Source organism: Hemitrygon akajei, chromosome 18, assembly GCF_048418815.1.
Source record: "Hemitrygon akajei chromosome 18, sHemAka1.3, whole genome shotgun sequence".
Lineage (NCBI taxonomy): Eukaryota > Metazoa > Chordata > Chondrichthyes > Myliobatiformes > Dasyatidae > Hemitrygon > Hemitrygon akajei.
Genome location: NC_133141.1, coordinates 35,309,488 through 35,323,368, shown reverse-complemented (window position 1 = coordinate 35,323,368; position 13,881 = coordinate 35,309,488). Strand labels below are relative to the sequence as shown.

General features: G+C 43.1%; 1 protein-coding gene across 5 annotated transcripts in view; it reads right to left on the bottom strand.

Annotated features, from left to right (window-relative positions):
* The window catches only part of LOC140741309 (arf-GAP with GTPase, ANK repeat and PH domain-containing protein 1-like), a 172,884-nt gene that overhangs the window by 81,190 nt on the left and 77,813 nt on the right, over positions 1-13,881 (bottom strand). For all 5 annotated transcript variants that reach the window (XM_073071378.1, XM_073071379.1, XM_073071375.1 and 2 more), the window contains exons 2-3: positions 7,286-7,344; positions 3,178-3,265 (exon numbers count right to left, since the gene is read on the bottom strand). In XM_073071378.1, the coding sequence (XP_072927479.1) occupies positions 3,178-3,265; positions 7,286-7,344 (147 nt within the window). The remainder of the gene's footprint in view (positions 1-3,177; positions 3,266-7,285; positions 7,345-13,881) is intronic.

Below are 13,881 nucleotides of genomic sequence, written 5' to 3'. Positions count from 1 at the left end.
TTGTCAACTCCTGAAATTTTCATCTCCCTCCCTTCCTACCTCCTGGCAGTCAGACTCTATACCAGCTCTTTAAAGAAAACTTGTCAAAGAAACTGGAAAGGAAACAGTCCTTTTTGACATTCTGATGATTTCCTGCTTGGACGCCCAAGAGATTAATCTTTCATTTCTCAAGACTGTGGGACATTCTCAAAGAGCTGGCAATCGGATTCATTGTGTCCTGAAAAGTGTTTATTTAGTCTCTTCCATTTCAGCGAATGATAAAGTCTAAATGATTTGTAATGTGGAGTCAATAAATCCATAGCTCCTGCCCGTTTCTAGCCACTCCCTAACCATAGGTTGAAGGGATTAGGACATTGTGGAGTGGCCCATCGGTAGAGGGGATCAGGATGGTGCAGAGTGGGGGAGGGTTGTCAAGGCTGAAATGTCTTCAAACAGGACTGAACAGAGGACATCCCAGATTACTGCCACTCTGTGGCTGAGGGAGATTCAGGGCCACTTTGCTCACCAGAGCTGAGTCCATTTGAATCAAGGGATTAAAACCTAACACCGCATGGGCGTGATTATGTGGCATTGGGCCTGAAGGGTCTGTTACTGAGCTGTAAATTTCTAAATCTTGCTAAAGGTACAGAGAAATGTTGCCTGAGGCTACATCCACACTAGACCGGATAATTTTGAAAACGCCGGTTTCGCGTAAAAACGATAGGCATCCACACTATGCATTTTTGAACATCCCTATCCACACTGAAACGGAGATTTTGGCGAATCTCCTCCTCCTGCGCATGCGCAGGATACATCTACCGAAAACAAGCAACATGTTTGGTGTCGAATCTCACTGTGAAAGTGCACGTTTGTGTAGTTACAGACTAGAAAAACTTAAAACGACGGACAGCTGTTGGCTCTCGCGCGAGAGAACTTAAAACTAAAAAAAAACAAATACTGGAGCGTACGGCGGCAACTGACAGGGAGTTCACAGACAGATTGACCCGGCTGATGATGAACATTGAAAAACTGACTAACTCTGTTGCATTAATAAAGCACCTTGTTAAATGTATAAAACATGTCTGCATCAGTGTTATCTTGTATTTCCATACAATGTTACATTAGGCTGTTACACATCTATTGTCAGAGAAGTACTTGCGTAAATAGGTAAACCACCTTCATGCGAGCAAGGACAGAGAACAGGGCAAAGTGAGTATACTTATTTATTCAGTAATTTATGGGTCAAAGTATTTGGTGAGTACATTTCTAACTCTTCTGGCTTCAGTCTCATTGCCCTCTGTTCTGAAATTGTTAGGTTGTGTTCAAGAAAACAATGAAATAGCGCGCTGTCATCTGACAGCGTTTTCAAAAGTCTCTGGTTACCCCGTCCACACTGATCTGCCCAAGCAGCGTTTTCAAAAATAACCCACCCTGGAAAGCGTTTCTGAAAAGCTCCGTTTTTGAGGGACGAAAATGCCATTTTAGTGTAGACGGAGGGTAAAAACGAAGAGAAAAAGCTTTGGTTACGGATTTATCCGGCGTAGTGTGGATGTAGCCTGAATCAGGGTTGTTGCACTTGGGCTAGTGAAGTGGCAACTTGTTAATAATGGCCAACAGCTAATCAAGCTTAATGCTTAATCAATTAGTCTCAAAATATTCTTTGTGAGGCCATTGTGCAGTTAATTGGCCTCAGTTGGTATGAGCTCATATTTCAACCACAATAATGGATCTTTCTTCTGAATGTATCATTCCCTCAAGGCCTCCAGGTTAGAAATATTGAAGTAATTAAAATTTAATAGATTACTAATACTGTGCGTGTGTTAAATTTGCAACGGGGAGCACACATTTGCTTTATGGTTGATGCCCAAATTAGTGGCACCACCAAGGGTGGTGCCACACTGGAAGACAGCCAACTCCACATTAGGCTAACTCTTCCACAAAGTACACTTAGGAGATTTATACCCAGTGAACATTCGGTGGATATAAAAGAAACCTCCATTGTGTGAAGATAGCACCGTTCCTGGATGAGAGAATCAGCTGGTGAATTTCCTCATCAATGCATAGACAATGGGAGGCACACTTTAATAGCTCTGCATTTCTTTCCCTCCCTAACAACTGGGTACTTGCGCTGGGCAATATCGTAGGCACAACTAAATATATGGGGGGCACTGGATGTGACACCGTGATTTATACAGCCCCCCCCCCCCCCCCACTCCTTAAGTAGTCTCAGCTACAGGTCATCAACAGCAATAGACCATTCCATTTATTTAGGCAGCATAGGCACAGGAGGTTCTGCAGATGCTGGGAATTTTGAACACCACATGTAAAATGCTGGAGGAATTCAGCCAGGTCAGGTGGTATCTATGGCAATGAATAAACAGTTAATGTTTTGGGTTAAGACCCTTCATCAGAATTGGAAAGGAAGGGGGCAGAACGCAGAATAAGAAGGTGGGAAGAGAGTAATTAACATCTTTTCCCGCAACCATTCCACTATCTGCTCTGGTGCTCTGGTTCCCATCCCGCTGCAACTCTAGTTTAAACCCCTGGTGCAGCACTAGAAAACCTTCCCTCAAGGCTACTAGTCCCCCTCCGGTTCAGGTGCAAACCATCTCTTCTGTACAGGTCCCACCTTCCCTGCAAGTGAGCCCATTGATCCAAAAATCTGAAGCCTGCTCCATCTCCTTAAACATGTGTTACACTGTATGATCTTCCCATTTCTGGCCTCACTAGCACGTGGCACAGGTAGCAATCCTGAGACTGCAACTCTGGAGGCCCTGCCCTTTAACTTAGCACCTAACTCCCTGTATTCACTTTGCCAGACCTTGTCACTCTTCTGACCCATGTCATTGGTACTGAGACCACAACCTCTGGCTGCTCACTCTCCCACTAAAGAATGGGATTAGCTGGGATCTGGCCAGTGGGAGACGTGCCTGGGGACCTGCTCCAAGAAAGAGCAGTGAAAGATTTGGGCCATTATAATATTTATCTCCTTTCTGTAGATGTCGTAGTTTCTTCCACAAATTTTGACCCATATTGTATTGAACAATGTAACCACATTTAAAAATACAAAATCTTAAGAAGTTCAAGGGTAACAGCTTTTTTTCTGACAGTCACAACACACCCACTATTAGCCCATTTTGACAGTGGTGTCTAAAAGGAAGAGAATGCCAAAGAAATCAGAAAAATTAGGGCACTGACCTTCTGGAGACTCATCCTGGATGTAAGTGCCAGTCAGGTAGCGATGGACGAGGGCGGATTTGCCACTGTGCAGGCTGCCAACCAACCCCTGCAAAGAAACCAAGACATTAGAGAGCAAACACGAGGAAATCTGCAGATGCTGGAAATTCAAGCAACACACACAAAATGCTGGTGGAAAGCAGCAGGCCAGGCAGCATCTATAGGAAGAAGCACTGTCGATGTTTCGGGCCAAGACAAAGGGTCTCGGCTCGAAACATCGACAGTGCTTCTTCCTGTAGATGCTGCTTGGCCTGCTGCATTCCACCATCATTTTGTGTGAGTGACATTAGAGAGCTTCTAGTTGGAAGCAGCTCCACTCATAAGTATTATCCCAGGGCTGAGGGGTTGTATCTATCGAGGATGTGAGTGCAGGGTGGGTTTCTCTTCTCTTGGAAAGAGAAGGCTGAGGGGTGATCTAATAGAAGTGTTATATTATTTATTGGTTTTAGTAGGGTGGACACACAGATGTTTCTGTCTGTGAAAGACCAAAAATGAAGGCCATAAATATTGGGCTAACAACAATAAACCCAATAAAAAATTGAACATGAAACATAGACATGATGTTGTGCTGACTGATATAAACCTACTCCATGGTGAATCTAACCCTTTCCTCCTACACAGCCCATAACCCTCTATTTTTCTTACATCCTTGTGCCTTCAACTTAAGAGTTAAATGTCCTTATTGTATCAGCCCCTGGCAGTGCGTTCCAGGCACCTACCACCCTTTGTGTAAAAAAACTACCTCAGACATCTCCTCCAAACGTTCCTCTACTAACCTTAAATGGTTATCTTCTGGTATTGGCCATTGCCGCCCTGGGAAAAAGGTGCTGGCTATTCACTATGCCACTTATCATCTTGTATACCTCTATCAAGTTGCCACTCATCCTCCTTTGCTCCAAAGAAAACAGCCCTAGCTCATACAACTTTTCTTCATAAGACGCGCTCTCTAATCTAAGCAACATCCTGGTAAATCTCCTCTGCACTTTCTCTCAAGCTTCCACAGCTTTGTTCCTATAATGAGGCTACCAGAACTGAACGCAATACTCCAAGTGTGGTCTACCCAGAGTTTTACAGAGTTGCACTTTACCTCGCAGTTATTTACTCAATCCCTCAACTAATGAAGGGCAACATACATATGCTTTGTGAACTACCCTATCAGCTTGCACAGTACTTTAAGGAATCTACTGATTTGGATCGAAGATCCCTCTGTTCCTCCATGCTGTTAAGAAGCTAGCCATTAACCTTGTATTCCACCTTCACGTTTGATCTTCCAGAGTAAATCACTTCACACTTTTCTGGATTGAACTCCACCTGCCACTTCTCAGCCCAGCTCTGCATCCTGTCTATATCCTGTTGAACGCACAACAACTTTCCACATTGTCCACAACACCACTTAGCAATCTGAAAACTTACGAACCCACCCCTCTACTTCATCAACAAGTCATTTATAAAAATCACAAAGGGAAGGAGTCCAAGAACAGATCCCTGCGAATACCATTGGTCACTGACCTCCAGGCAGAATACAGTCCATTTACTACCATCCTCTACATTCTATGGCCAAGTCCGAATCCATGCAGCCAAGTTTCCCTGGACCTCGTGCCTCCTGACTTTCTGGATAAACCTACCAAAGGGAAACTTGTCAGACACCTTACACCACCACATCCACCGCTCTATCTTCATCAATGTGTTTTGTCATCTCCTTGAAAAATCCAATCAGGCTCACGAGGCTCCATTGCACAAGATCCAAGGAGGTTGCAGGCACAAACCTCCCCACCATCGAGGACATCTTCAAAATGCGGTGCCTCAAGAAAGTGTTATCCATCATTAAGGTCCCTCGCCAACTGGGACATGCCCTCTTCTCATTACTAACATCAGGGAGGAGGTATAAGAGCATGAAAACCCATACTCAACATTTTAAGAACAGCTTCTTCCCCTCCACCATCAGATTTCTGAACAGTCCATGAACATTATCTTGCTATTCCACTCTCGCACTATTTATTTATTCATTTTTTTGCTGTAACATAGCATTTTTTATGCATTGCATTGTACCACTGCCACAAAATAGCAGATTTCATGACATATGTCAGTGATAATAAATCTTCTTGGGTCAGCACAACATGGAGGGCTGAAGGGCCAGTACTGTGCTGTAGTGTTCTATGTTTTATGGTTCTTCAGATTCACAAAGCCATGCTGACTGTCCCTAACCAGACCATGCTTCTCCAAATGCTTATAAATCCTGTCTCTGAGAATCTTCTCCAATAGTTTGCCACCATGGACATGAGACTCACTGGTCTATAATTTTAATTGAGACGAAATTTCACCCAAATTCTGAGGAATATGTACCTGGCAAACAGCAGAGGTAGATTTATGGGGAAGCTGAGTGAGAAAATGGAGCAATAACATTACTTTTTGTTTATCTTTACTACTTGCCCCACCTCATTCTAAAGACCGCCTTTTTCACCTTCTTTCCCCACTGCAAACTTTCAAAGTGATTTCTATCAGCCGGTAGGTTGTGATTTGGATCACAAGTACAAACCATACACATGCCTTCAGGCCATCAGAAGGGTCATAGCTGAAGCGGTAACCGTTCGGAAAGTAAGTTCACTCACTCTGGCTTTTTTCTTTGCACCTGTCATTATTCTGCACCATCCAGTTGCCGGACCGATAATAAGATGAAGTTCACGTCATGGGATATATGCTCTGATCGCCTCAAAACAGCGTGGACACATTTTTCACACAACAGTAACGTTGTAACTTTTAATACTACCTAATCCCTTTTCTGTGTACAGACTTTGGTTCAGGACTGGCTGGGTCAGATTCTTGAGGGCTGGGTTTAGAATCAGAAGCTGAAGTCATTGCAAACTCGACTCCGCTTGCCTCGCACCTTGAGGTGAATGCAATGCTTTAACAGAGTGTAAAGAAGGGTGTGCAGCATCTTCCAACTAACCAACACAAAATACAGGGATCAAAGCCCAAGGAATAGAAGGATATAGTGTTAATGTGGGCAAATGGGAATGGTGTAGATGGGCAAGAAAAGGTTGGTATGGGCACAGTGAGCCAAAGGGCCTATTTCTATGCTGTATGACTCAATGAATCTGTGAAAGCAGTGAATAATTTCTCAGTTCTGGGTGAATCTGGTGCAGAAACGTGCAAGTTCTGCAGAAAGAAAAACAGGATATGGCCAAGAGATAATGCTCCCGCTCTCTCTTTTTTGTGACATTTTAGTGATAGGTTAACTAGTACGTGCACTATCTACAGTTGAGAGATACGTCTGGCCACCTTTATTTCCACATGGTAATACTGGCTGCAGTAACAGAACTAGGCCCTGCAGAGAAGATGAGTCAAACAAAGCTACTGCTCATTGTAGGGCAATAAAATACAAATTAATATTGCTGAAGGCAAGAATTTCTGGTGCTTACAGGACTGTGTAAACCGGCTGAAGTTTGCTCCCCTGAAGACACACTATAATCCTTTAGAAGTTTGAGAAGATTTGGTCTGTCATCAAGTACTCTAATAAATTTCTACAGATGTACTGTGGAGAGCATTCTGACTGGTTACATCACCATCCGGTATGGAGAGGCCACTGCACAGGATTTGAAAATGCTGCAGAAAGTTGTAGATTCAGCCAGCTCCCCATCAGCCAGGAAATCTTCAAGATGGCGGCATCTGTCATGAAGGACCCTCACCATCCAGGACATGCCCTCTTCTCATTTCTACCAATAGGGACAAGGTACAGAAGTCTGAAGATGCACACTCACCATTTTAAGAACAGCTTTTTACCCTCTGCCATCAGATTTCTGAATAGATAATGAACCTATGAACACTACCTCGTTATTTTGCACCATTTATTTATAGGATTTTTATGTCTGCTGCTGCAAAACAACATATGTCAGTGATAATAAACCTGATTCTGATTCTGGAAACTCTTTGTCATAAAGTGATCATGCTCAATCATCCATTTCACAACAGATATATTGCAGAGATGAACATAAACCAGTTGCCATCATGATAGCCAAAATAGTGCCTGCAGGTCCTGTGACTGAAGAGCAAGAAAACGGGACAAACTTACCAACCGGAGCTCTGGAACTGAGCGGCTTAAAGTCCATTCCTGACTGTTCACAAAGGCCTCTGAGGAGAACAGAAAATGGCCAGGTTAGCATTGAAAGAGTCAGGAAAGATAAATCACAACCTGAAAATTACGCTTGAGAGATGCTCACATTTGCTATATCCCCATTAAAAGTCAGGGGGTAAATATAGTTCAAAAATCTTTCGAAGTTTTGTCTAAACTTTAAATGATAAGCAGTCATCAGTCACTGGGCAATCAGCCTCAGGTCAGTGGTGGGAAAACATAAGACAGTAAGACATGGGAGCAGAATTAGGCTACTTGGCCCATCAAGTCCACTCACCATTCCATCATGACTGATTTATTATCCCTCTTAAACTCATTCTCTTTGCCTTCTCCCTCTAACCTTTGATGCCCCAACTAATCCACCTCAGCTTTAAATATACCCAATGACTTGGCCTCCTCAGCCATCTACGGCAACGAAGTCCACAGATTCTCCACCCTCTGGCAAAAGAAATTCCTCCTCATCTCTGTTCTAAATGGACATCACTCTATTCTGAGGCTGTGCCCTCTGGTCCTAGACTCCCCCACTATAGCAGACATTCACCGTTCAATATTTGATAGGTTTCAATGAGATCCCCCTCAGTCTTCTAAACTCCAGTGAGTACAAAGTATAAAGTACAAAGTAAATTTATTATCGAAGTACATATTTGTCACCATCTACAACCCTGAGATTCGTTTTCAATCCCAGAGCCATCAAATGATCTTCATACACTAACCCTTTCACTGTCAGGTTCATTCTCATGAACTTCCTCTGGACCCTCTCCAAAGACACACATCTTTGCTTTGATAAGGGGCTCAAAACCACTCACAATACTCCAACAGCAGACCGAACAATGCTTTATAAAGCCTCAGCATTACATCCTATCAAAATGAATGCTACCATTGCATTTGCCTTCCTTACCACTGACTCAACCTACAAGTTAACTTTTGAGAATCCTGCACGAGGACTTTCAAGCCTCTTTGCTCCTCTGATTTTTCCCTTTTAGAAAATAGTCTACGCCTTTATTCCTTCCATGAAAGTGCATGACCATACACTTCCCAACACTGTATTCCATCTGCCACTTCTGTGCCCATTCCTCTAATCTGTCTAAGTCCTTCTGCAGACTCCCTTCTTCCTCAACACTATCTGCCCCTCCACCTATCTTCATCTCATATGCAAATTTGGCCACTAAGCCATCAATTCCATCATCCATATCATTGGCATATAGCGTGAAAATAAGTTGTCACAACTTCAACTCTTGCAGAACACCTTTAGTCACTGGCAGCTAACCAGGAAAGGCTCACATTATTCCCACTCTTTGCCACCTGCCGGTCAACCAATCTTCTATACATACTCGTATCATACCATGGCTTCTTATCTTGTTTAGCAACCTTATGTGCAGCATCTTGTGAAAGGCCTTCTAAAAATCCAAATAAACAACACCCACTGACTCTCCCTTGTCTATCCTGCCTTTTGTTTCCTCAAAGCATTCCAACGGATTTGTCAGGCAAGATTTTCCCTTAAGGAAACCATGCTGACTTTGGCCTATTTTGTCATGTGTCTCTAAGTACCCAAAACCTCATCCTTAATAATGGACCAACCACTGAAGTCAGGCTAACTGGCCTATAATTCCTTACCTTTTGCCTCTCTCCCTTATTAAAGAGTGCAGTGACATCTAAAATTTTCCTGTCCTCCAGACCCTTCCAGAATCTTGTGATTCTTGAAAGATCTTGACTAATGCTCCACAATCTCTTCCCCTCTTTCAGAAACCTGGGGTGTAGTCTATTGACTCTAGGTGACTTATCTATTTTCAGACCTTTCAGTTTCCCAGGCCCATTCTCCTTAGTAATAGTGATTACACATACTTCTGCCTTGCCACTCTCAAATTTCTGACATAATACTGGTGTCTTCCACAGTGAACACTGGCGCAAAATATTTACTTAGTTTGTCCACTATTTTTAAAAATGACCTCCTTCTTAACACTAGCTATTTCAAATCATAAAGAACAGAGAGTGTCAATCCAGGTTAATGCTAATACTGTGTGTTGTGTGGGTACAAGGTCACCAACAGGGCTTTTAGCTTAATTTTTGTTTGCTCCACACCACACACCCCTCTGTTTCTAGAAGAAACTGATTCTTAGATTGATCAAAATCTAAACTCAACTTTACCACAGCTGCACTGTTTATTGGCAAGCAGCAGCCACTGGTACGGATGCTTGGTTGAACAGACTGGAAAAGGCTTTGACATTTGCCTTTTCATCTATAGTTTTACTGGATCTGGGCATTACTCTCGAGGCCAGCATTAGTTCTCGTCCCTAATTGCTCTCATGAAGATGGCAGTGAGCCACTTTTTTGAACGTTGGCAATGCTGCTGCTGAGAGAGATCCTGAATCCTAATTGTGAAGAAGTGTCATAAATTTCCAAGTCAAGATGGTGTGTAACCTGACCATAAGACCATCAAACATAGGAGCAGAATTGGGCCATTTAGACCATCAAATCTGCTCCACCATTCCATCATGGCAGATTTATTTTTCCTCTTAAAGCCATTCTTTTGACATCTCCCCATAACCTTTGATGCCCTGACTAATCAAGAACCTATCAATCTCCTATTTAAATATACTCAATGACTTGGCCTCCACAGCTGTCTGTGGCAATGAATTCCACAGATTCACCACACTCTGGCTGAAGAAATTCCTCCTCATCTCTGTTCTGAATGGACATTCCTCTATTCTGAGGCTGTGCACTCTGGTCCTAGACTCTCCCACTATAAGCAATATCCTCTTCACATCCACTGTATTTAAGCTTTACAATATTTATAACCATATAACCATTACAGCACAGAAACAGGCCATCTCGGCCCTTCTAGTCTGTGCCAAATGCTTACTCTCACCTAATCCCACCGACCTGCACTCAGCCCATAACCCACCATTCCTTTCCTGTCCATATACCTATCCAATTTTACTTTAAATGACAATATCAAACCTGTCTCTACCACTTCTACTGGAGCTCATTCCATACAGCTACCACTCTGAGTAAAGAAGTTCCCCCTCGTGTTACCTTTAAACTTTTGCCCCCTAATTATTTGGTAAGTTTCAATGTGATCTCCACTCACTTTTCTAAACTCCTGTGAGAGTCAAGGGACTTTTCATCAAGATGCCACCTGTGCAAAATGCTCCTTCAGTTGATATCTTCTAGATAAATCGTGAAACCATATATTTCACTTCTTTTATGTCTTCTACGTTTGTTTTTCATCTTGAATGTGATTCTGGAACTGCTGGAGCCTGTGATTTGCAGTTTGGAGATGGTTTTTGTGTTTCAGCGCTCTGCGGTCTCCAAGGGGATTCTGAGAGGCAGAGGCAGCATGTGGGAACCTCGTGGAGAGAAGGCTGCGAGCCGATGTTCAACTCCACTTCGCCGATTAAAGCTTCCATTATTTGGCTACTAAAGCAACGAGGGAGAATGAAACGCCGGCTGCCTGCCTTTTTATCGCTGAGGGATTGCTCTGCTGCCAGAGACTGCCTTTTTATCAGTGATGAGATCACTCTGCTATGGAGAGGGGAGGCCGCCTTTTCAATCACTGGTGAGATCACTCTGCTATGGAGAGGGGAGGCCGCCTTTTCAATCACTGGTGAGATCACTCTGCTATGGAGAGGGGAGGCCGCCTTTTCAATCACTGGTGAGATCACTCTGCTATGGAGAGGGAAAATGTTGCCCAGGTCTTCTGCATTTTGGATGTGGACTTGGACTGTGGACATTTTTTCAGTCTTAGGTTTTTTTGTATTCTGTGTTTTTCACCTGATCTTTCTCTTTTTTTAGTGTGTGGGGGAGGGAGGAGTTTATGTGCCTGTTCTGTGCGGGGAGGAGGAATTTGGGGGTTGATGATCATGCTGTCATTCTCTTCTTTTGTGGCTATCTAGAGAAGAATTTTACAGCTGTATACTTTGAGAATAGATGAACCTTTGAATTCAGGCCCAGGCCCAGAACTTGAGAGGGAACCAGCAGGTGCTACCCTGCACCTGCTGCCTTTATCTTTCTTGATAGTAAAAGTCACAGGTTTGGGAGGAGCTGTTGGGTAAGTGACTGCAATGGATTTTGTAGATGGTTCACACTGGAGACACTGTATGCCAGTGGTGGAGGGAATAAATGGATGGTGGATGGGGTGCTGATCAAGCAGGCTAGCTTATCCTGCAAGACGTTGTGTTTTAAGTGTTATTGGATCTGAATAAGTGCGTGCGTGTGTATGTGCGCTCACACGCGAGTGTGGTAAGTGGCTAGATAATCTATTTCACTGATATTCTGATGTCGTTTGAGGTGTTCATATTGAACAGGAGAACGTAGAGAATGCTCCTGTTTGAAATTTTCCAACGAACAGGAACGTATTGCACCATTCATGTCACTTGGAGTACTTCTGAAGTGTCATTGCTACTGTATTGTCAATAAAAAGGAGCCAATTAGCACCCCACAAGTTTACACGACACCGTGCTCAGAACCAGATCACCAGTTTCAATAAGTGGTCACCTTTCTCGATAAGTAGTGTGAGGTCTAATATTGGCTTGGCCAGTAGGGCCAAACTCCATGCTCTTTTTCGGAAAAGTGCAGGAACATTTCTTGTCTCTTGAGATCAGAAGGGGCCTTACTCAGTTTGACAGAAGATGGAGTTTCTGATGTTTTGGCACGTCCACACTGTTACACTGTGAGCATCAGCCAAAGGTTCTGTGCTCATGTCTCCAGAGTAGGGCTTCAACCTTCTGGCTTCACAGGCAAGAACATTACTCGCTGAGCCATAGTTGTAGCATCGATTGTGCCATGAGGAAGAGACTGTAATCTCAAGTGTTCTTCATGTAACTGAACTAGAATCAAGTCTCAATTCCCTCAAAGAGGAGCATAATTGTGATTGGTAATGTTTAGTAAAATAGATTTATGCACCCTCTGCTTGGCAGAGAGAGAGAGAGATTTATTTTCTAGTTCCTCAGGCATCAGACGATAAGATGCTAGTGCTTGTATTTTCACTGTAAGTGGGCAGCAAGTGCACTATAAACAGGAATAAGGTTTTTTTTAGTTGCATATAAATCAATTGACATCTAAAAGCTCCCATTATAACTTGGGCATACGATGAGGGATCTCAGAGAGTCTTTCGTAATCTTTAGGGAACAGAGTGAAGTTGAATTCTATTTGTTTCACTGATACCAGAGTCTTAGACTAGTGAAGACAGATGAAAGGAAAGAGTCATTAAGGCACAGAAAGCATCCAGGACAATGTACTGCAGAGGTGAGGTACGGCAGACTACATGGAGTGCTACTCTCTGCATCCGACCTGGAAAAGCTTAGTACTACCATGGAATGTTTAGACTGATCAATACCTTCAGATTCTTACACAAAACAGATTCACTGAGCTCAGTGACAAATATTAATCTCTTGCTAGTGATTCGCTATTTGAAAAGCTGAAATTTGTTGCAGTGTCCCAATTGCAGAAGTCATCAATCAATTTGAATGGAGTTGACCCAAAAAACAAACAATTTGCTTTCTTCATCTCTGCAACATAATTCCAGAGAAAGGGCCTTGCCAGAATGCAGATGTGGTCAACCTCTCCGAGGAGCAGGTACTTAAGATTCATGTTGAATGCACAGAAGGCAGCTCTTTCCCCATAATGACTGCATAGTAAAACTGCCATCTTGGCACCAGGTATTGGACAAGAGCAGGATCAAACTCTACACATTCCACCTCACCTCCCGATCAGGCCTCAATATAAAGCCAGCAGCCTGCTGAGCAGGTAAATTCCACAGCTAAGGGGGGGGGGGAACACAGCTGCTTTTGCTGCTACTGACTTATGCAAGTGCAGCTACGAATGCTCTCATGTACCAGTTGTCCTCCTAATATGGTCGGGTGGCTAAATTGGTAGTATGTTGTGCAGCGGTTAAGTTACCTGATATAGCAGGCAGAGCTTTGGACGCTGATCCAGTGACATGAGTTTGAGTCCCACAATGGCCACTGGAGAATTTAAATTCAAGCAATTAAATACATCTGGAAGTTAAAGCCGGTCTCAGGAAAAGTAAGCAAAATTACCATCAGACTGTCATATATATTTAAAAAAATCTGGTTCATTGATGTCATTCAGGGAAGGAAATCTGCCATCCTTACCCTATCTAATACTCCAGACCTATCAATGCGGTTGACTCCTAACCATCTCCTCAGATAGAGGGTAAGTTGAGTTGGACAATAAATCCCAGTGGCATTCACATCCTGTCAATAATTGCTTTTACATTTATAAAAATTATGCTCCTGATCATTCATCCCCCTTTTCCTATCACTCCATCACTGACAGTCAGACCATCAGTAACCTAGTCTTCAAGCTCACGAGTCTCTTCCCTCAACCATTTCAGCTCTCTCCTCATTTCAAAACTCTCACTTTGATGGAGCTTTCAGTCATTAGCTTGGTATTTTCACACGATGTGGTATTAAATTGTTTGCTAACACTCTTATGAAGTCCAATGGGATGCTCCACTATGTTTAAGATGCTCTTTAAATTCACTGTTGTGATTACACAGGGGAGCACTGCTAATT